The sequence below is a fragment of the Nestor notabilis genome, unplaced genomic scaffold, assembly GCF_000696875.1.
Source record: "Nestor notabilis isolate BGI_N333 unplaced genomic scaffold, ASM69687v1 scaffold28077, whole genome shotgun sequence".
Lineage (NCBI taxonomy): Eukaryota > Metazoa > Chordata > Aves > Psittaciformes > Psittacidae > Nestor > Nestor notabilis.
In genome coordinates, this window is record NW_009938271.1 from 12822 (window position 1) to 37331 (window position 24510).

General features: G+C 36.8%; 1 protein-coding gene across 1 annotated transcript in view; it reads right to left on the minus strand.

Moving 5' to 3' along the window:
* Positions 1–1615: 1615 nt before the first annotated feature.
* The window catches only part of LOC104409391 (BRCA1-A complex subunit BRE), a gene marked incomplete at both ends in the record, with an annotated part of 28665 nt that continues 5770 nt past the window's right edge, over positions 1616–24510 (minus strand). The window contains 3 exons of the mRNA XM_010019243.1: positions 1616–1690; positions 5534–5728; positions 20147–20241. Coding sequence (XP_010017545.1) covers positions 1616–1690; positions 5534–5728; positions 20147–20241 — 365 coding nt within the window. The remainder of the gene's footprint in view (positions 1691–5533; positions 5729–20146; positions 20242–24510) is intronic.

Sequence of the window (24510 nt, forward strand, 5' to 3'; positions counted from 1 at the left end):
TTAAGCATACTGGGCATTGTACTTGTCCTGAAATTCCCAACCAATTTAAAATTGTTCCTGGAAAATAAGGCACTTGCTGTCTGCTCATGCCAGAACTCCATAGTTTGCATTAGATGTTCTTAGTCTCCTTTTTACCACATCTTTTCAGAAACAAATTGCAGCTATCCAGCAGTCCAGGTGAGCTGCTGCTGCTCCCTGTTTCTCAACACCATCTTTCCTGAAAAGGCCTTCGCCAACCATCTTACATCTGACTGGAAGCATTCCCATCAAGTGAGAAGAGAAAGTCCTGATTAAAGACAGCAGCTGGGAGAATGGCTGCTACCATGAACATAGAATAAACTGAAAATATCTGAATGCTTTTGGGAAGTTAGAAGCAGCTCATTACTCAAACAGCAAACAGTCTACAGAAACTAAAGAGATCACAGGATACCGATCTCAGACTACAACCAAAAAATTTAGTCAGATTATAATTGTGCCTGCCTTTATTTTCATGGTTCTTAGCTTGAGACATCTTATTTGGAGAAACTGCAATTGTGATCTTACACTAGTTGAAGACTGTTCTAACAATAAGATAAAGAGGAGGTAATGGGATCCACACTGACATTTTCATCTCAGCATATCAGTTACTAAACATTAAGTAGCTGTCTTCCCAAATCTTTAAAAGTAAAAAGATGATTAAGAGGCAGACATGCAATTTAAAGGAAAGATGGGTGTTGGTAACATCAGGTGACTCAGACCTTGTCTGCAGTAGAAGTTCAGGTACTTCATTGTGACAGTAATGGTAACAGTGACAACCTAAATCTTTCACTGCGTTCTCTGAACATAACAACATGCACTTTACATTGGGCTTCCACAGCAATGGCTTGAAAGAATGACTGTCCTGCTGCAAAGACCACTCATTTCAAATTATTCCATGTGTGATAGTTTGTCACAAGTTTGTTTGTGGTTGGTTTGGCTTTTTTTTTTGCCTTTTGCTTTTTCCTTCTTAGCAAAGAAATAAATACTTTTTTCTAACTCAAGTCAATACTCTACAGTACTACTTTCTAAAGCATCTGATCAAATTAGTGTTCAGAAACAAAGTAATCATCAACTCCCTCAATTCTTGTCATCAGTATTTGCTCTCCATCCCTGTTAGAAATGGTATTTTTAGTTTGCTTTTCTCCTTCTATTATTAAGACTACCGGTACAATTGGACTGCTCATTAAAAAAACCCAACACTTACATAATATGAAATTCCATAGACTCATAAAAGAGTTTATTTGGAAATGTTTAAATTTGTTCCCCAAGATAATACCTTGGATATGGTCAAATGTTTGCTACTTACCATATTGTCTAAAAACCTAGAACATTTGCACTGGACATCATCTAAAACAACCCAAATCCTGCAAGGTCATTTAAGAGTGATAGGTGTATAGCTACTACCTGGTAAAACAGCATGTAAAACAACAGTATGTCTTAAAATCACCTTTCCAAAACATAAACCTATCAGGTTTAGAAATGGTGATCTTTCAAAGCCTTGAAAAGGAGGAGGGCAGGAAAGTCAAAATTCTTACTAAGAATATTTCAATTATTCATACTTTCTCACAAATACTCTGAACTTAGACATTAACTTTACCTTGAGAAGGTACGTAGGAATGTTACTGAAATCTACAGGCAACTTCAAGAGGAAGCGAGCTGAGAATTCTCCAGTCTGTGGAAAAAAGGTAACACTAATGAGACCTGGTGTCTAAGACAGAACCACAAACTGAACATTCCGAGTATGAAATATTAACTAGAAAAATGTGTGAGCACTCATACCAAACAGAAGGGTTTAGATTTAAAACATTTCTCACCGGAATTACTGAAGAGGAAGAGAATAATTTACAGATTTCACAGATGTTACGAGAAAACACCTTAAAACCATAAAACTTCATTGCCAGTAAGTCAACAGCAAAAAGTAGTAAGAATACAACAATGTGCATGACAAAAATCAGACTACAGTTTGTTAGGCCCTAAATAGAGATGTATCTTGGCTGTACTCATTTCCGGACAAAGGCCTTGCGAGACGTGCAAACCGTCTGAAAACAAAGCTGAAAACCTGACAAATTTAAAAGAGCATATATATAAGATAGAGGCATCTTCACAAGTGAATTTGCAATGACTAGTGTGACAACGTACCACAAGCGTCCTCTGAATAAACATAGAGGAAAGAATTGAAGTAGGTTTTATATCATTTGTTTTCAGATTTCTGTGACTTTTAACACCTAGACAGCCGTTTACTAAGAATTGCCAAATGTCCCCTACACATTGCTCTTTTTTTTTTATGCATAAAGCATATGCAAAGGAAGTGGAAAGGATTTCCTTTCTGTTTCATACACTTCCTGAAAACCAGACTTTGTCCACCTGGTTATGAAGCAATGAAGTTGGCTGTTTTTGAAAAACAAATGCCCGCCTGATTTCCTCCATATTAATTTTTTGTTCATCTCTATTTTTTAATTCAATAAAATAGCCATACAGCAGTTATATTTGTCATGTTGAATTAGCAGTACAAAAAGCATTAAACATTAACTGTATGCAGTTAAGTACAGAAAAATTGGGATATCTTGACACAAGGTAGTAAAACTTTTTTCAGTTTTAACACTGCCTTGTTTTTGCACACATACCCAACTTAGTTACACGATGACACACAATTTTTAAAACACAGTACTTCATTTTAACAGGCAAGGGGACAAATCAGAGGTATATGATTATGCAGCATCCGTTCTCCCACAGTAACACATATGTACTACTTCACTGTTTCCTGAACATATAAGCCACGCAAAAGTGAACATATATTAAAGCCAGACTCTGAAACCTTTCCTGATGACACTACTGGTGAGGATAGATGCCAACTTTCTGATGCTGTATTACTTATGCATGCAGAAAAATCACTGCCTTCTTGTGCATATATAACACAAAGACTGCTCTGATGACAGTCAGGGCATTTGCTTTTTATTCAGATTGAAATGGATGTTATAGACACTGCTTCTTGTCTGGACTTAGCTTCCAAAAAATGACATAAGACATTTGCCGTAAAATCCAGAAAGTTATTTCTCGTAACATGCCAAGTCCGAGACTGCCACTGAATGGCCTCTGATCAAAACATCAGCTGCTCCAAGATGTGGAAGTAAATAAGGACTCGCACACTAGATCTTTGTGTCATTCAATCATGATCATTTTGCAGAGCATTACTTCTGAAAGTGCTCTGGAGGTGCAGGGAGTAGTCCCTGTCCATGGTACTCTCCTACCCAAACCCAACCACCCAGTCACAGCCATCAGGTCAAGTCAGATGAATTTTTGGCCACAGAACTGAGAGATTATAGAGTTAATGGGCACCTGTATCAGTCAGTACTCATGAAGCTGCTAAGCTAGATAATGGTTTGTCTATTTGTCATAAATCTTGGAGATCACTTCAGGAAATTGGAGATTCTGGAATAAATGTGTAAGAGAAAATTTCTGTTCCATTTTGGGACATGGCACTGAATTCAGGCCTCCTCTTCAAAGCTTTTTAACTCATGCACTTATGATGACTGCTTTCATAACACTGTGCAAGGTTTGTTCGTAGATGATAACATCGTAAGTCTGGAGCTACTATTGATCCCTGAGAGATGGCAATAACATGAATTTCAACGACTTCTAGGAAGAGGAGATAATGTGCAATTCAGATCTTGTTTTTCAGATAAACACTCCTGTTGCACTGATAATCAAGACTAACAAGACAGTTGTAAAGGACAGAAGGAGAACACAAATTAGTGTCACAGTTTAGAGTTTTAGGACACTCATAAACAAGCCTCTGTCATGTATATACCAAGTTCATAGAACCTCCAAATAAGGCTCTCAGTGTCTCCTTGATAGAGAATATAAACTTCGAAAACAAAGCACATGCTACAGAAACCCCAGATAGCTTTGCAGTGATTAAAAGGATTTACCCCAAAATGTATTTAAGATTTATTTTATGGGAATATTTTTAACTAAGACAGCATTTCAAATGAAAAAAAAAAAAAAGAAAAAAAAAATGTTTATTCATTTACCAAAGACTGAGGAAAGACTTACAGGCTCGAGTAGATACTGTTTTCCTATAAAAAAAATGAAAACACCCATAGTTTTCTACAATCTTGAGTAGAATTTTGGCAGCTGCCAAAAATTGTGATAAAATCTCAATACAGTTCAGAAAGTCTTCCGCATTTTAATAAACCAATCTGATGGTATTTAGAGATGTGGCAAGTTGTTTGTGCTATAAAGAATAACATTTAAGAACAAATTAATGAAATATTCTGATCTATGAACATAAGAGATCTGAAATTCTGTGATGAAGAAAATTTTACTTGGCTTAAAATAAAAAAAGCCTAGGTGACTTCTCTAAGAATATGAAAACAGTACTGCAAGTTGTAAACATCCTTGTGTCACCTGTAACTTAAGGATGATTAAAGTGACATAAAGCTGAATTTCAGGCCCTGATAACAGGAATGCTGAATTTTCATTGATTTTCAGAATGCATGTATTTCAGAAGATGCTGCTTCTGAAGGCCAGTACATGCTGAAAGTATGTTATTGATGAAAGTAAGAAGGGGACGTGTTCAGCATAATCACAATTGGGTATTTCCTGATATAACTTACTCCAAACTTCCCATGATAAATATATATTACCAATGTAAAAAAACTGATTTTTGCAAAGCTTACTCTGTGACAGAGATCCATTTAAAAAAAAAAAAAAACCAAAAAAAACAAAACCTATTATAAAACCAAATCACCCACAAGCAAAATGTCTACATTGCCAATAGCCTCATTTTAGGAGGATGAGATGGTATACGTGGAGCATTTCTATGCAGCACAGCACATTTCCTAGGCAAAGGATACAACTTCAGGAAACAGATAAGCCCATTTAATGTCTAACTGTTGTATGAAGACATGGCCTTACAAGGTCACCACTCTAACCCCGTCTCACCTCCTCCTGTCTTTCTGCAGAAACTTAGTTGTTTGGGTTTTCTTTTTTTCCCCCTCCAGTTTAGGTTCCTGAAACAACTCATCTCAGTGTAAACAAATGCCAGAGAGACATACGAAGCTGCAGCAATTCAATCGTAATATGGCACCACACCTTAATACATCCTACCCCTGCTCATTAGGGCAGGGCATCATACCAACACTGTTATTCTGCCTCTCAAATCTTCAGAGCTAACTCAAACTTCCAAATAACACTATATTGTGCCCTGTAAATACTGCACAGGCTGTTCAACAGTTTTCCCAGTTTTCATCTATAACTGAGATGAAATAATACCAGGTTAATAACCAGTTACTCACTTGGAAATCTGGTTCAACCAAGGTAGTGGAATGACAGCAACGTACAAAACAGGAATATAGAAAGTGAGCTGAAATCAAAGAGAAGTTTTCTCCATTGGAAACATAAAGCATGGAGAGTCACAGAAGTTTTGCAAGGTAAGAGCTGTATTTATTAAAATAAAAGTATCACTTTTATTTTAATAAAAAGCACTTTGGCAGAAATATTCTTAATAGCTTACCCAGTTGTTTTTCTTGCCAGCATAGATTTCCATGTTTTCTCCATACTGGGGCTCTTCAAGTAAAGTCTGATATTCAAACATGAGACGAGAGCTCTCACGTAATCGGCTGCACTGAAATTGGTGATACTGCTGCACAAGCTCTTTCACAACAAGGAGGAGACATTCAGGGTTTGAAGGATTCCAAGAAGCTAAATTCTGTTGAATTAGAAAAGAACAGAGGCCAAAATTGTCTACGGCAATAGAAAGACAAGCAGTCCCCCTTCCATACTGATACAAAAGGCGTGTATGCACGTGGAAGCTTTGTGACAAAGCTAACCCATAATATTAAATGCAAAGTTTGTATCACGCTTTGGAAGAAAACCAGGTCATGACTTTCAGCAATAAGATTCATGATTTTTGAATGACTATGGCTGGCAGTGCTGCATTAACTGTCTACTCATCACTCATTTCTGTGATTACGATGAAAAACATACATTTCTGTCACATGAAAATTGTTGGGGGAAACAAGAGTTTTGGAAGGTAGTGTTCCTATACTTCAGAAACACAGATGTTCTTGCTTTTCTAAAAGGAAAAAGTTATGATCTTAGAATGTGGATGGAGCACTTAGGGGAACACTTGCTTCTGAGTACAGATTTGAAAAAGACCTGATGTTTACATAATTTACAGACTCACCCAAGACCAACAGGTTGTATCTTAAAAGTAAACTACATTCTGAAGTAACAGTTGAATGGCTGAGATACAAATGCGATTCATGTAAGTTCCTCAAAAACATACTACAGAGAGACTAAAAGCCTTATTCTACCTTGTCTGCCACCTACAGCTGGTAAAAATCTAATCCGAACTTGACCCATTTAAGCTTATCCAATTTGTCAGGTAGACAGTGTCTTCTAGGAAACACACTTTGTATCATGCAGTCTGAAACCAGACAGCATATAACCTTAAATTTCCTGTTCCCAAGCTGCTGCTGAAATAAAGCATTTCCAGAAAGCCAGAGGATGTAATACGCCAGTATGTATTGATATCAGCCAGACTAGTGGGAATAACCTTTCCTCCTAATGTCATTGGTATAACACAATAGAAATGTTCTGTCAAAGGAAATGACCAGCAATATTTTAATAACTGACCTAAATGCAACTGAACCTTTTGTTTTTTAAATAACACTACACTACAGAACAAAAAAAAAAAGAGCAAGAGGAAATCCATTGTCGTCTGTCCAGCATGGAACTAGAGTATGGCTCTCTTCAAAGAATTCAAGAACACTGCATGAAAACAGTGTTTATGCTGTATCGCCTTAAAGCTACGGGAATTAAAATGAATTATTTGACTATAGGATCCTTACTAAAAACCTTTCATTCAGTAACTAAAGATTCAAACCAAGTACAAACTGGTTATAAAAACAAATCACCTAGAGAAAAACTCAACTACCCACCTAGTGCATACATCAATTACAACAGATTCTCACTGATGAAAGAGTAAATATACAATGGTTAAACAAATTTACTGTAACACAAATTTTGATTTAAATAAACATTAATTTTAAACTTTTGAATTATATTACTGTAGTGCTTCTTATTTGGCAATTAGTCATCATATTTCTACCCATTTTGTTAACTTTGCAGAACTGCTGCTCTTTTCAGAAGATCTAGTCTTCTAAATTTCAACACAAACCCTTCTTAATACAATGACATATTTACGTATGAAAAAAATTTTACATATGTAAAATGTTGCTTATTTTCCTTCAGCACTAGTTTCATTCACCTGAAAATACTTTAAAACCATTTTATTGTGATCCAATTTCAACAGTATGTCAAAATCAGTGCTACATGGTGCTCTCAGTTTTGAACTGTACCTTCTTTAATCTTTCTTCTATTTTTGAAATCAAAGACAAAGTAAGCAACTACCTGTAACACATACTGTTGAAACCTAACTAAAACAGAATTTGATGTTTATCAAGTTGATCCCTTGTAGAATGTTTTAATCACTACAATTTCAACATCATAATGATTCTTCTGAGAACACACAAGCATTTGTCACTTCAGTCAATGAGAGTGGTGATCCTGCAACAATAAATTGACCTCCTTCTTTAGAGATAAAGGATCTTCTAATTAAAATTTTATTTATCAATGCAGCATTATATTCAGCAATATCTTAAACTAAAGGCTCTGAAGCAAAAAGAAGGGTAGCCTGTGCGCTTATGTTCTGATTGTTTGCCTGAAGGCTGTATTCCAATGCTAGCCAATACAGGTTTTTAAGAAAGTATTTTAAAATACTTAAAGCATTAGAGGAACAAAGCAAGTTTCCAGTATTTGTGTTCCATGGATCCAAGTTTTGCCACAAAACTCAAATTTTGCGTAAGAATTATGCTCTGAATGCAACTTCAAAATTATAAGGTTTCCGAAAAACCCTGGAATAAACATAACCTCATTTTCTGCAGCCAGACTGCTGAAGCCTGGCAGGTATGAAAAATCTAATTAAAGAAATAATCAGCAAATATGTATACAGCAGAAGACTTGTTGCTTTCTGTGGTTTCTGTCAAAATCTCCTTCTGCTCTTTGCACCATGACCTTCAATTTTGTCCCTGACAAAATTTATACATCCACATCATTTTACCAGAATCTCATGCATGCTAAAAAGACAAGGTGTTTTTATCTGAAATTACTATAAAAATCCAATTTAAATGAATTTTATATTTTTAAAAAAATGAGCATACTGACTGGGGTATTAAGTTAGATATTTCACTCAATAAATCTTTTCTAATTTGAAATGAGATTTCTGCAGACTTTCCAGAGAGTTAATCAGATTTTACAGAACAATCACTAAAGCATTTAAAATAAAGAAATACAGATTTGCATCCAATTCCTTGTCTTGTTTGCCAATAGATATCTTTAAGTGAACTCTGCTGTGCAAATTCTCCAAGTTACTCTTAAGTTAGCCAGCTAGACTGAAAGTGGCCCACTGTTCAACAATATAAAAGTATGAATCAACTCAAACTGTGCATCTTAAACTAGATCTGCATTCATGCTTGTCTCATATGAAGGCTTATATTCGCATCTCAGATTGGTTACAACCATTTTTAATGTTACCATTTTTTCAGATTATCATGGAAGAACTTACCTGTCTTTTCTGAGCACATGCATGGAGGCTCAATTAAACAGTTCCCTTCTGTCTAGACCCTGCTCCCATGTCTCATCATAATCTCCAAAACACTAGGAGCAACTCCACACTTCAGATCTTAATTTCAACTTTTAATTCGCTTTTGGCTTGGTCATACTACATCAGAAGATGACTATGTATTTTTGTATGTATGTATATATTATAAACCATATATTGTATGCTGTAGTAGCATCACAAGATGACGATATATTTTCTTTTATTACAAAAGCCCAGTAATGTCACCAGTGACAACCGGCTAATCCCCATTTTCCCCACTAGGGAATTAATTCAAAAGGTAATGGAACAAGAACTTCCATATGACAAAGCATTGTTGCCCACAAGTTGTAGCTAGTGTCATACAGAAGATGGCTAATAAGTATTTACCTATCTGTGAGTAAGCAATTCAACATAAGGAAGCTGAATATTCTTTTGTGGCAGAAGCTTCCCTGGCAATTGTTCGCTTTTTTATTTATTGGTCTAAGTTTCAGGAAAAGGTCTTTGAGAAAATGAAAATGCTAGACCTTAGAGTAATTAACCAATAGCATGTATGTCCACTAACTTTGCCCTCTACCTCATGCCATGTGGCAATATAAAAAAAATATTCAGTTATTATACAAAAACTAGTAGACAATAGGCATCCATTAAAGTATGTCTACATTCGAGAAATACAAAGTGATTCAGGAGACCTGTTCTGAAGATCTGCCAGATACCAATTTAAACAAGCTCACCAAAGAGCATTCATTTTCACTAAGTATAACCCCATAGATTTTTTGGGGGTGCAAAGTCAGTCTTCAAATTCCCTGGCTCTTGATGCTGTCTCCTGAAAGGAGAGCAGTTTGATAGGGAAAAGTTTTTGGACCATAAGACAGGACCAAGGTTTTGAGAAAATTAATACACTTAAAGTGTGCATAAAAAGGCAGAGTAAAGATATTATAAGGCCGCCCAGCAAATACGACTTAAGCCATTTCAACAGTAACTCATTTAAATGACTAGCACTGACACCAACTGGATTTCAAGAAAAGACAAAGAAAATGTGCAGCCAGACAGTATCTGTTTTAGTGAGATCTTCTTAGAGGTAAGGCAAGTGAAACCCCCTCCCACAAAGAAGCTTCTCAGGCCCACTAGCAAAAACATGCAGACTTCAGCTTTCCACAGTAGCCATACTACTCAACTTTTGGCAAAGAAACCACATTTAAATTTTGTTCTGGAACATTTTGTGCTTTGCAGTCTTTCCTTTATCCTTCCAAAAATCTAATCGAGAACCTATGTGAACTACTCAGTGTCTGTGATTACCTATTCCTCCTTTTTTAGAACATAATGCACCTCATGTTCCATGAGCAGCTAATTCATAGCCTCCTTCAGAGGTTATTGCCTATTTCATAACTCCAGGCAATGTCTGCAGTGAGGTATAATTCTACGCTATCAGAACAAAAATACGATAACAATTTCTAATTGATCCAAAGTTGTTTTTCTTTGAAATGTGTTTAAATATCCAGGTTGCCAGAATATCTTCCAGGAATGTGATTTTAAAGAAGACAGATTGTAACTGTTTTTCCTGGCTATACTACAGGAAACAACACCAAGATCTTATTTTAAGTTAGTGTACTTTTATATTTCTAAGCAAGAAATTAACTTTCACGAGAAAATGTCGGTAAACAAAACCTCCCAAGCCTGCAACAGTGGTAATGCATCTCTATAGCATCTTTCATCCAGAATTACCATAAAGAATAACGCAAGTACAGATTTGCATTTTGTTTATATCTCTGCACACGACATGCACACAACTTGCACTCTGCAGTGGCTTAAAATCAGTACCAAAGGAAGTTTCTACCTGAAATAAGAAAGATCACACTGTGATATCAGCACTTACACTCCATATAAATACAGAGGAGAGAGATAGAGGTCCAGTGGGCACAGCATTAGTCTAGAAACTGGTATACCAGGTTTCAGTCCCAGCTGTGCTATAGTCTTCATGGGCCACCATGGGGAAACTGCTCACAGAGAAAGGCACAGGATAATTATCTGCCATATGCTCACATCTTTCTATCAACAGATATTTTTCACAGTATTTGCAGGGCTGGAGTGTTAGAACAACTTCAAAGGCTTCAGTTTCTTAGCAGCCAGCACTTAAACATCCTACAGGCTGCAGCTTCAAATCAATCACTGTAAACCTACATGCCATCTACTTGTCATCTTATTTTCACAGGTTCTTCATATCCCCCTCCCCCAAAGCACCACTGGAACAACTTTCTAGAGTCATCTGCTTAAAGTGATCATTTTTGGGCACAAGCAAACATCAAAATTTAACATTTCGTAAAAACAGTTCAACCCAGGAGCACTTTTGTCATGGCAAATACAACCAAAGAACTTAGAGATCTTGTGTGCTCTACTAGCTCTTGTGTATAACAGGTAAAAAGTTTGCATAAAGCAAAGCTTGGGATAGATAAAATCTACTTTATTTTTTAGTTTTAGTGAGGGGCTGTGAAAACTGGATGCAGAAATTACAATAGCTTATAAATGCTTAGCTCAAATCTCAAATACCTGAAGGCCTTAAATTAGCATGAAAATACAGAGCAGGAAAACAACATACTACGGGAAATGAATTCTGCTTTTGGAAAAGCACCTTACATTTTGCATAAAATTATCTTCCCTCTTTCTTCCACTGACCACACAGTGTGATTCTTGATTAATGACCCCATACCAAAAGCAACTCTAAAATAAACCCCAGGAAATCTGACACATGGAGAACACTCTTCTGTATTCACCTAGAATATGTGCATCACTTTCTCTCAAAAAGGAGAGGCAAAAAGGAGCGAACTCAACTTCCGAAGGTTACTACAGATTACTCCTATGCCCTGCTGTAGGAGCAGTTAAGAGAGAGCTGATCTTTGTTAAGGGTGCTGTGGAGATGCAGAACCTGTGAAGCTGGGCTTAGGACCAGGAGAGCATTTTTAAGTTGTGTACTCTTCCTGGAAAAAGTCTGCCTGTTTCTATCACAGAGCTCCCTTACAGATTAATCACACCCTTAAAAGCTACAACTGCCTACTATCAAAAGAGAGAGAGTACAATACTATCTAATTAATCTCCTAAAGACTTGGCATGCAGAAGAATTTCTTGTTCTACTTTGCTAAGGGATTAGAGCAAGTTTTGCTCCTTTCCAGACCTCCCAGTACACCTCTCTTGGAAAGCAGATGGCACCTTTATCTGTTCCAAGAAGGAATTTCTTAATTCCCTCAGCACGCATAATTCCTCAGATAGGGAATCCAATGAACTAATCATTAGCTAATCCATGTGAGTACACAACATTATTCCCCCTTGGGAGTCTATTACCAGAGGCATACATATTTAACTAGACATGGCAAGTAAAAGGAATAAAGCACGAAGACAAGATTCATTTCAACACAAGACATATGCACGTGCATCTCCTTTCTGAAGATTTACTCATCATGTACTGATGGTAGTGTGAACAGGCTCCAACTCTTCAGACCACTGTCTCAATTTTAACACTTCAACCTCAAGAGCACCTTTTCAAATAGCAAGTCTTTCTCTCTTATCACAATTTCACTCCAACATGACACCATCTGCCTGAAGAGCCTTTGCTCAATCCTGTTGCTTCCTCAGGCAACCATTGGTGATAACAGAGAAAGCTGTGCTTCTTGGAGGAAAAACTGATGCCTATTGAATATAAGGGGAAGAGACAGTGAAGGAGACTAAGGCATTCCTAAATCACCCTGACTGGCCACAAAAAAAAGCCTTGCTTTTTTTGTGTTAGTAATGGCAGTGTAATACACTGAGAAAGTCTGAGTGAGTTCCAGTTTCCTCCAAGTGCTTTCTAAAACTATACTTACAAAGTCTAGAAATCCCTTTAAGTGTCCTTCAGAAAAGGAATAACAGTAATACACAGAGATTATATCACAGTGATAGACAGCACTAGATTTAGATGCCTTTAAAACAGGCAGTCATTACCTAGAAGAATAATTGCAGATTCAGTGATTCCAACTATCCCCTTAAAGAATATTTGAGGGCATTCCCTCCCTCCCTCCCTTCCTCCTCCTCCTCTTCCCACCACTTTCTTACCTAACATAATCACACAGTTCACAACTTAAATTTTTCTCATGTTCATGTTGGTAGACTTCACTTATCCTTAATGCAAGACACATTAATACAAGGCACTAATACAGACTGACTCTATCTCTGATGGGATATTACCACTGCTTACGGAGTAAGTGGACCGGAGGACCATCAAATGTTGAAATGGGCTCCCAGAGGAAATCTGAAAACATGTGGAGTAAGTGCCATGATGAGATGGATTGCCTAGCCCTCTTAAATTTAAGGAGTTTGCACATAAACATAGGCAAAAATCCTGGAGAATTGGAAGGAACACCAGAAAGATGGAAATAGAGAGTATCTAACTGGACAAGTAAATAAAGCACAAAATCAAATAAAGGGGGTTAAGAAACAAACAATTACGTTTGAAATGCATTCAGATTTCAGTCGTGCAAGGGTACCTTGCGGAAAAGCATAAAAAGAAAGTATATTGGCAAAACTACCTAACAGAACTTTGACTGTATAGAGAGTGTAAGTTTAGGCACGGCCTAAGCTTCAGCTTGTGCACCAGCTCACTGACAGCCTGCTCAGTTCTCCCTCACACCCAGAATTAGAAGCAAGCTTGTCCCACCACTTGCCTTCCAGTCTCCAGGAGTCAGAGAAGAGCAAAGGTGAGCCCATGATCCCTCCTGCCATGCAAGAACTCTAGTAATTAAAAGATGCGTGATGATTTTGCCAGTGCTCATACTGCAGCTCTCAGCTAAGACTAATACCTACCTATGTAAGTGTTCCTTCTCCATTTAGCAGGTCTTCAGGATCTGCCACTCAATTTTACACTAGGGGAGCAACTCAAGCTCAGTAGCAACTGTTGCCCACCTAAGAAACAAGTTAATTCATTGAGTAATCAAGATTAATTCAACATGAATTCAAGAGAGAATCCAGAAACTCAGGAGGCCAGTTCTCTCGGCTCAGGTATAAGCTAAAGAGGCATACCTTGAAAGAAAAAGCCTAAACATCTTTTTCAGCCTTTACACTAAGATTAAGCATCTGTTATTCTGGTCCGACTGTATGACCTTGAAAAAGATGGTCAAACTCATGAGACAAATGAAAATAAACTTTTTATTTTTTTTAAACTAATACAGACCATGAATGGAAAGTCATTAAATGGTTTTTTTGTCCCCTATTTTGCTAGTGTACAATGATTAAGCCTCTCATCACATGTACATTAGTATGGCAGAAAAATATTTTCTCCCACTTTGCCATCCTTCAGTCAAATGATCCATACACATTGCTAATCTTCTCCTGAAACTAGCATTTCCTGGACTGAAATACTTTATTTTAAGAGCTAATATTCTAGATTTTCCACATTCTAGGGAGGAATTGCATTATCAGAAAAGCTTGTGCCACAAAATGAAAGGAAATCTTTCCCCACTGAGCCCTTCAGAGAACTAGTGGAATTAATTTTGCATTCTATGCTAGCAATATTTGAACAAGGCAGGCAAAACTACCTGGCGTATCAGGTATTTTCTTCCCACAAAATTAAGTAAGTAATATCAAACTGTGGACATTTTTTCCAGTTTCTGGACTTGCTAGGTGAAAAGTCCAGCCAAAATGCTGTGATTAACTAAAGCAGAATTCTGATCTCAGCATATTCTCTTCTGCTTACACTTGAGACAGAAAGCCAAGTCTTGTAAACTGTGCTAGGAAATGCTGAAAGTTTGGAAAACAAAAGTGAGGTAAATATGTACGATGATTTAGATGAATAGAAAATCACAAAGTAATACAATGTTGCTAACTCCCTCTCAGCCCTATAAATATTAATGTTTCTGGACAAAGAGGACAAATAAAGTGGAAAAGTTAGAAGAGAAATTCAGAAAACTTAAACAAGGAGAAAAAGGAGTAATTTCCCAATATAGGAAGGCCTTGAAGGAAGAAGAGATGGAAAGAGGATAGGAAAACCTTGTTTTCTGTCATCCTCTTGAATTCTTCCTGCTGCACTGTACCACACGGCTACACAGACAATCCTAACCCTCACTCTCAGCACTGTATGACTTCCCAGAAGGACCTCCTGAATTCTGGCCTCACACAGGTTGTAGTCAAGCTGGCCAGGCCACCCCAGGAAAGGATTCCCACCCAGAATCCTCTTTTGGGGATTTCTGATTTTAAACCCAGTGAAGCAAAAACAAGAGGCAGAAAACCCGTGCTTGGTTTATGACACCCCTTGCTATGACAAAAAGGCTTATGACACCTTTTTTTTCCCTTGGTCAAGGGAAAAAAAAAGAGGATTCCCTGAGGGAACTGCATGGCGCCCAGACACCAAACCCAGATCAAAATACATCGAAAACTAGATTCTTTCAGGTTGGGCTTAAAGAGCAATGTTGTAATGGCATATCTCTATTGTTTGAAAACATGGACAAAAATGTACACCATAAAAGCCAACAATACTGGCCAAAAGGTCCTTCTGCTGGGAAAGTTACTGAATTCAGTTACTCTTCTGATGGTATAAAATGTGACTTCGTTACTACTGCCTATCCATACCACATAAGCCTCAGCAACTATATGTATTTATCATATATATGTGTATATATACGCACACATACAACTCCAATGCATACAAACGGGTAGGATCAATATAGAAGGATAGGAACAAACAGTTTTCAGAATTCACATTTGTTTTGGAAAATTAAACAGGAAATAGCACTGGATTATAAATCATCAAAACACATCTTGACATAGAAAGTCAGGACATGACTAAAAAGCGAACACAAAAAATGCAAATATAAAGACATTTAAAACAAGAAAAAAAATTCTAATGAAATGCAGGATCCAATCCTGCATTCTGTTTCACTTAAATTCCCCAGGTTCAACTGAAAACAAAGTAACTTAAGGCTTTCAGTCCAAACGTAATAGGTTTAGAGGTCCAGGAATGAAATCTGCTGCTGCCATCCCAAATAAAGCAAGCAGAAGAGACAGTAATGCCAAAATAGTTTGAACTTACCCACACGTTTTCCAGACAAAGAGAACCCACTGCCGTGACTTTAAAGTTTAATGTCAGAGTGTGAAAACAATTGTGCTCATTGCTCTTACGTGGGACTTTCATACTAGAACACGTAACACCTGCGTCTTTGCCAATAATACAACAGGCAGACTTTTTAGAACAAAATAGTTCAAATGGCATTAGCTAACACAAGGGGTGTTTGGGCTTTTTTGTAGTTATTGTGAGCATAGGAACAATCGATGCTGTTAAATATCCGTCTCATGCACCTGATAGTAAATGAAGAACAATTATGGAAGAGGGACATATTTAAAGGATATCTATAATACTAATTAAAAGCTAAATCACCAAGTTGACAGTAACAATAATTAAGATTTTGAACACAGCCACAGAAAGCAATACAGCCTTCATGACAGTCATCATATAGCCAAATGATAAATACGGAGTCTAATACAAGAACTTAAAATAAATATTGTTCTACTCAAGATATAGAGCATGACAGCCAATTCACTCAATGAGCACAATTAGCTGAATCAACTCCACAGTGACTGAAATGTGCACTCAGTAATAACAATTAGACAAAGGGAAACAATCTCCCCAATACTACGTACTGGCATGAGAACTGCAGTGGTCCATTATTCTGTGATGTCAATACCCTCCTCCCTCTCCCACACCAATGCATGCCACTAAGTATTCCCATATATACTATCCCACAAGGACCCCATTCAGCACTTACTAGGCTTCAGGAAATGCTAATGTCCTCTTGCCTCCATCCTAAATAAGGCTAATGGAGCCTTTTTGATATCAATGGGTGGGCAGAATAATTCTGTGGAGACTAGGTGGGACCTGAAGTAGGATGCTAAGAAACCCAAATCCTTAAACTGACAGTTAGCTTGCATATATTGCTATTTCTCCTCTTTGCCAAACAGAATATACTTCAAAATCATTGGAAAAACGGGGTTAACATTTTGTATAAGCACTTCAGTTATTAACTGGCTCACATTAACAATCAACTAGGCTAACATAACAAACAATTCTTGTTACTCAAACTGGCGTCATTGTAATGAGCTCCAAATTAATCTCATCCGTACACAATCACTAATCTTGTTTTGTGCCAACTGAATTTTTAATCAGAACTGAGTGAATCATAGGTTGTTTTTAAAATACATTTCTAATACTTGTCATCCAAAATGAATAAACACTAGAGCAGGGAAGAAGTTTTTTATTTACATTCTGAGAAGCTGATCTTATTTATGCATACGATACACAAGTACCAAATGCATGCGATAGTTGAGGACATTTTTAATGAAAATAAAAAAATAAAGTTTATTTCTAGCGTGAATAGCATCATCAACCTGAAGAATTTAGCCCTCTGACTGTAATTAAAACTATATTAAAAAAAGAACCCAACCCAAAATAAAAGGAACAGTTGCTCGTCTGTTAAATTGTTCCTCGATGTCTCTATCATTCTAGATCAGAATGCACACAATCAGACCCTGTGACCAGCAGAGTAAGTACTTCTGGTAATCAAGCATATATTTTGCAGTGCTAAACTTGAGACTCAACATGAGTTTCAAACTGAAGTGACTTATATTACAATGTTTGTGCAAGACATAGAAGCAAAGCTCAGTTTCAATGAGCATTTTCAACTTGAATCTGCAATTGCAATACTGATTTAACAAAGCAGTTGATTAGCTCTGCTTATAAAAAAAAGGAGTGCTCAATATAACACCCCACTGTTGAAACACTCTCAAAACCATTTAGGAATTCTTCAGGAAAAAACCCAACAAAACCAAACCATAGTATGAAATCTTCACCTACAGCATCTACTTTTTAAAATGCAGTATTTCTGGAATCTTGTTTTAGCTGTCTGCCTATAAGCTGCTTAACTGAACAGCTGTTACCATGCTTGGTGAAAATCTAACTCGAAGGTCTGCCCATGGCCATGGAAACTGAAGGGGCGACTGAAGCGATCTGCAGTACAGCCATTCAAATGTCTTCAGCAAGCTCTGACAGCCTCTATTAGAGCCACATAAGCTTGAGGAGTCTGGAATACCTCATTCTCATTTCAAGCTAAGCATAATGCCTGACTCAAGCCATGTAACAGCGTGTGATGACTTCTGCTTGGAAAATAAGACTCTCAGGCAGATGAGAGCAGCACAGGAAGGCTCAGTGTCAGAATTCCCACAGATCCAGCTGCACATATTACTTACTAAGAGACTGTGCTCCTCGTTTAATGCCATCTACATGCTTTTGTGCATGGTAGATTCTGTTTTGATTGCCAGGAACTGTTGCATCAAAAATATCTGAAGATTGCTCAAGATTAAGAGCATTAGATTACGTTCAATATGCTAATCTATTTTTACTTATATTTCATAGAAAGATACAGTAACACATAAAAGAATCCTGCTAATATCTTAGAATTCAATTAAAATTATCTTTATTAAACAGCTCTGAGATTTGTGGAAAAAAAGGGACTTATCCAAATATTTTGCATAATTGTTAATGTAACATTCTGAAGAAAAACTCTGAAAACCATGTTGAACATAAAAGGTAGAATGCAAAAGCAAAAATACTCCATATAGACCACAGCTGCAAGGTGGAGATAATGCCCTCCGATAACATCAGGATGGACTGCAAAAGAATGACCAAGAACCTTATCAAAAAAGGTTACATTTACATAGTGAGTACTACAGTAAGGCATAATGACCAAAGAAACGCTGTTGACTTGCAAATTTCTTTTTTGGTTTGTTTTTAATTAATTTTAAAATAGGCTGGTTCATATATCATCATCTATCAAGGAGCGAATGGCTCCTCAAGATGCTGTCCAACAAAGAGGACGGGAAATCTGTTCTATGCTTAGGCAGAAGAAAAGCAACACTCACAGAAGAAGCATCATTAATGAACAATGTAAGAAAGAAAGAAAGAAAACTAAGTTAAGTTTTTATCCTTGCAGCTTTCCCTGTGGATCACAAGTGCTAATGACTTCTTTTCACATGAGAGAGAAATATGGCACCATATCACTCTCAGAAGCTTCTCCATCTGAACAGCATTTATGCAAGATGCCCCAAATTATCTTTATTTAATATCTCATTTTCTCTTTGTTATTAATTTCAGCTTTTCAGTACATTAAAAAGTGCTCCTCTTCCTTTAACATCAAGTGTAGAAAGTGGTTGTTAGTATGAATACTTATCAGGAAGTTGCAAGATTTAAAAAAACAAAACATAAAAAGGGGAGAACAGGAGAAGTGATAAATGAAAAGAGTGTAAAAACAATTCTAGACTTATCATATAAAGAAAACCCTTTCCTGTAAATGACTAACAAATAACTCTTCAGCAGCAGTGTGCCTCCTTCCCAAAAGAGCCTGCAAGTTTAACAGAAAAGTGATTGGCGGAAGGAAAGAAGACATTCACCTTTCAAAAATTCTGCTAGGTATGTTAAAAATCCGTATTAAAACTAATTATTTTAAGATTGTGTAGCTTTTTAATTTAGCTTAATATGAAATGAATGAAGTTAACACCAAAAAAGAACATATCTGAAACATCACATGCCAAGGACGTGTTCAACTCTGAGGCCACTGCCTTGTGTTCATCCGCCATGACACCTTAATATGGCTTTATTAACTTCTGAGAGGGAGAAACATTTTAAAAGCATAAATAGCTTCTTTTTAGGCCAAGCTGGAAGGGGCTTTGAGCAACCTGGTCTAGTGGAAGGTGTCCCTGTTCATGGCAGAAGGGTTGCAACTCGATAAGCTTTTAAGGTCCCTGCCAACCCAAACCATTCTGTGATTCTATGATTCTTCAAACAAGGCTTTACTACTTGAGGCTAATTTTGAACAGGCAACAAAATGCTTGGTTTCAGGTTGTGGTATTTCTTTTCCATAGTAATAAGACTGTAAAAATATTTTATTGCTAATTTTTGACCCTCACACCTTTTAAAAAGGCATTGCTTTGTCTTTATGGTAACACTAACACATACAAGCAGCTACCTTTCTTTGATGCAGTGGTTCCAACAACATACAACCTGGCTCTATCCCTCCTCACAGGAAAACAGAAATCAACATCTACACAAAATTATGCTACTTTCCAAATGTTTTTTTTAAGACACAATTGATCAATCCTTTCTGATGAGACAGACCTTTTAAGATGGTCAAATATTAAATAGATGTCTTTCTAAAGATACTCTGAATAATTACTGTAAATGTCATCTTGATTAAAATATTAAAAGATTCCTCACATTTGTGGATTCAACTTTAAATCACATTAGAAAACAAAGCGTTTATACTCACATAACAATGAGATAAAAGGTGATATTTTTTCTTTATTCTGCATTGTTAGAAAATTCCTACTGCTGAAGCTATTTTAAAAAAGACAAGTCTCTTTGCATGGTATAAGGTTCTCAAATAGTGAAGTACTTACATGCAAGGCAGAAGGATCTGGCAAAAATTCAGCATCCTCTCCAAAGATAAAATCTGGTGGCAGGTCAGGATAGTGAGCATTGAAAATTATATCCCCTGAAAAAACATAAATGAAAATATTGTTTGAATTTGTATGTATGTGCTTATAAATAAATAAATGATAACACATTTTAATATAAACTTTGATAGCTATATTAAATATATTTCGTGTATATATCCATATATTTTACAAAACTTCACATGCAAGATAAGCATCAGATGTTTTGGGGCATGAAGTCAAATTCCTGAGGCACAGCTTCTTCCTCCTCTGCAAGCAATGAAACATGAAATACATTATTGCTTCATATCTCAAATGGCAATTCAAACACTACTGAGGGTTGCCTCAAACCACCAAGTTAGAAAAGTAATCTTGTTTTTAAAAAGGAGTACCACATTTAGATTGCTGTGTTTGGCATATTAAGCTAAAGTCAAATGAAAACTACTAAGACTGGAATTTTCAAAATACTGAAGCTTTCAAAACTTAGTAGCACTTACTCCTTATTCTTCTTGCCACCCCCAACTCTTAGAAGGAAGAACACAGTTCAATAGGAACCATTCCAACTATCCAAATTCTAGCCAAGAGAAATGCAGTATTATGCATTTAAATGGAAAGACTAAAATTAACTAAAACCATAAAACTTCATCACAGCTTGGCACCGAGTTCTCGTCTTACCAATGTCACAAGATATGCAGTTAATTACTGATGCGATAGTTCAATGAAATTTGGGTTGTATTATTTCACTAGTAAACATACTTCAGAGCTCATATAGGTTGAGGTGGTCATCTGCACATGAGCTCTTAAAAAATAAATAAATTAAAAAAAAATAAATCTATCTAACATTACTTGTCTTCATCCCAATCACTTTTTCCTCTTTATGAAGATATGACAGCATAACTCTGACCTTTTACATAAAGCATATTTGTGAGGTAGCAAGCATTAGAAGAAAGAAGTCAGTACCTACACAAGACATTCAACGTGACAGTTTTAATTGCTAATATTATGCAAACTTATCTTGCTGGAAGCAAGGATGCTGTAAAGATTAATTTGCAGAGGATGAGGGCTCACCACTAAGAAGCTAACAGCCAGTCTGCAGTAGGTATGCTCTACAGTATCACTCTAAATCATGAACTCACTGATCATGGGACTCAGCAGAGCACAGTGTGGGTTTATCCTGTCCATGCTTCTTCCTTTCACAACTGTCAGGAGCACACATAAGTATGGCATGCGGGAAATAACAAAGGTCTGCCAGTTAAAATACCCAACGCAGTCAACAAAATCAATCTTTTATTTCATTTAAAAGAAGAACAAAACAGGCACCAATCCTAGAGAAAACTACATGAACTTGCAACAAGAAATGCACCTATATTAAGTAAGAGAAAATACTTACTAGACTGCCTAAACCTTAATACAGCAACAAAGAATTCAGAAGAGTTGACATTTATTAGACTGGATAGTTCCTATAACACCGTAACTCAATTCTTTTCTTCCTATTTACTACAATTAAAATGTTGTGTATCGCTCCTTACAACAACCTTACCTATTTCTACATCCAGAGCAGGCAACTCCTGAGGCTATGTGTTAAGGGATATGGCACCTTCATACATTCTTTGGCTGACCTTTGCTTCATAGATAAAGGTGTGTTAGGAGTAACATGGAACACAGCACAACGAAAAGGCTTGGCCTGTGACTTAGGTAACCCAGTGCTACTCTAAAGGGAAGAACTGTATCTGTGGTTTTACCATGTTCTTCTGTGATGTTAAGTAACTCATTTAACGCATACTTTTCATATTGCAGTTGCTAGTTGCGTGCTTTTCATTCTCTGGATTCCTGCTTTAACAGAGTTGATGAAACAGAGTGCACATAACTACAGCTCAGCTCACCAGGAGTTGCACTCCAACTACACAGATATTACAAAAGGCTGCTTAGAACATAAGAAGGATCAAAATAACTGCATACTTTTTATGTTATAACTCCATATTTGATTAGTGAAAAACTATTAGAGAGCCTTACAACATGAGGTGGCTCCAAAACTCTTTTTTAAGAGTAGTGAGACTGCCATAAACCGTATTCAACTCTGCAAGCTCCACAGTAACAGGTGAACTTCAGCAAGGCTGTGACAATAGGTACAATGTGAAGGTTCAAGCAGGTACAAACTTTTCCCCCCAGTGTTTTCAGTTCTACAGCAACATGACAAGAACTCACAGCAGTCCCCAGTACATCATCATATGCAGTGCTGAAGTATGACAATAAATTGAAATTGGCATTATTAGTTTAAAATGTTAAGTGGTAAACTTCTACAATTTGGGGTTCGGGTCAGCTGCATATCCCTGCAGTGATTCCTGGTGTCGAATCAGGGCCAATAGCCGAGGACAGGACCCTCTCTGACCACTCAGGTGTGATGCATGGTCACAGTGAAGTCAGGCACATCACAGTTGCAGCTGGTCAAATCAATCTAATACCTCTCTCACATGCTCATAGTTGTTCTTTATTACTTTCTGTCACACCCGTTCTCCTACTGAGTGGCATATCACTCCTTATTCACAGTGAGCGACCAACTATGCAGATAGTTTGGTTTTAAAAGTTTTCATGCCCTACTGCCATCACAGAACTATTCAGGGCAAGGAACAGAATCCAGAGTCAAAATTAACATTGTGACATTTTATTTTCTGTTACTATTACTTATAACTGCTGTAACTGATTCTACTTGCCCAGGATAAACATGCCTCTCATGCAAACTCCCAAGACCCTTTAGTAAAAGCAATTTTAAAACCCATGTGTATCTCAAGATTATTTTTCCCTATAGTATAGTCATTTTCCGAAAGGCTATACAGTACCTGGCTGAAGGGTTCCCCAGGTTCTCCAAACTAAGCGAAACTATTATTTCAGTGCCTGTTAATCATACAATCACAAAACACTAGTGCTGAGACATACTAGAAACATTTTACAACCCCATGGAACCAAACAAATCATGCTGTTGTCCTTATTTCCTAACTAAACCAGAAACACAACACTCTCTTTCCAAAGTACCATAGGTTTTTATCCAAATGTAAACCCTAATTTATTCTGTTACAATCAAACCTCACACAGGCTGGGTGACATTAAACAAAAAACTTCAGAAAAAAATGGTACTTCCATTTCAACGTAAACAGTTCGAAAAAAACCAGTGCTTTCTATCATTAGTAGTTTTCATTCTGGCAGTTAAATACAGCACATTACTACTGAAGATCCAATCTTAGAATTTTTTGGGGGGGACTTGAAAAAGAAAAAAGTATCCCCTTAGTCAAATCTTTTTCTAGTAAGTCTCACTTATGCCATGAATCCAAAGGCATTCAGCTAGTTGACAAAAGGAAAGAAAAATGAACTTCTTTTCTGAACCATATTAGACATTCACCCATTTGATCCCTGGCCTCTGTATCTTTTCTGTTCCGCGCTCTCCCCTTCCATATAGTTTCTCTTATGTCTTGCTTATTTTACCATACTTGGACAGAAAAAGCAACACCTCTGACTCTCAAAAGCTTGGGTACTTAGGAATGAGTTTGCTCTATTCACAAATACGAGCATGAGCTATTTTCGGAAGTTGTATATTCTCCATGAAAATACACCATTAAAAATCAGACTAAAGACTAAGGGAAACAATCCTAAATTTGAATTTTGTTCTTGTCAAATACCACAAACCAGAGAAATTAAAACTGCAGTTAACAGTTTGCCTGGCAGGAATACGACACATGAATTAAAAAATGCTTCTTTATAGTCAAATACAAGGTATTTAAACAAAAGCAATGACCAAAGCAACAGCAAATCTGGTTTTACTTCACATTAATATTAACACTAGTCTCTGCATTAGGCTTACAGAATATAAGATGTTAAATTTTTTGAATCACAGGCTACCAGTTTGTCCTGACTTAGTAGAAATACACTTTTTCTTTTTTTTCTTAGCGACTACTTTGTGTAATATTTGCATAGTTTACTGGTGGTTCACCCTCTTTCAATATAACTGTGCCGGGGTGAAACCGTAAAATTTTCAACCAATAAAACCATTTGCAAAATTATTGTCCTAAAGAGTCTGAGAATGGTTACCATTTTAATTTGGAAAATAAAACCACCAAAACCCCCTGCATTCTCTCCCCTTCTCACCTAAATGAAACAAATACCCTTTCCCTTTGCATCTCCAGCACATGAGTATGCAGTTCCTCATGTTTCAACTGTTTGCCCTTATTCTCTTGACAGTGGAGTTCTCAGCGCTACTGACCATGACCAAGAACAAGGCAAGCAAAACCTTCACACTTAGATCATATTTATCTCGTTTCTATAGATATACTAGCCAA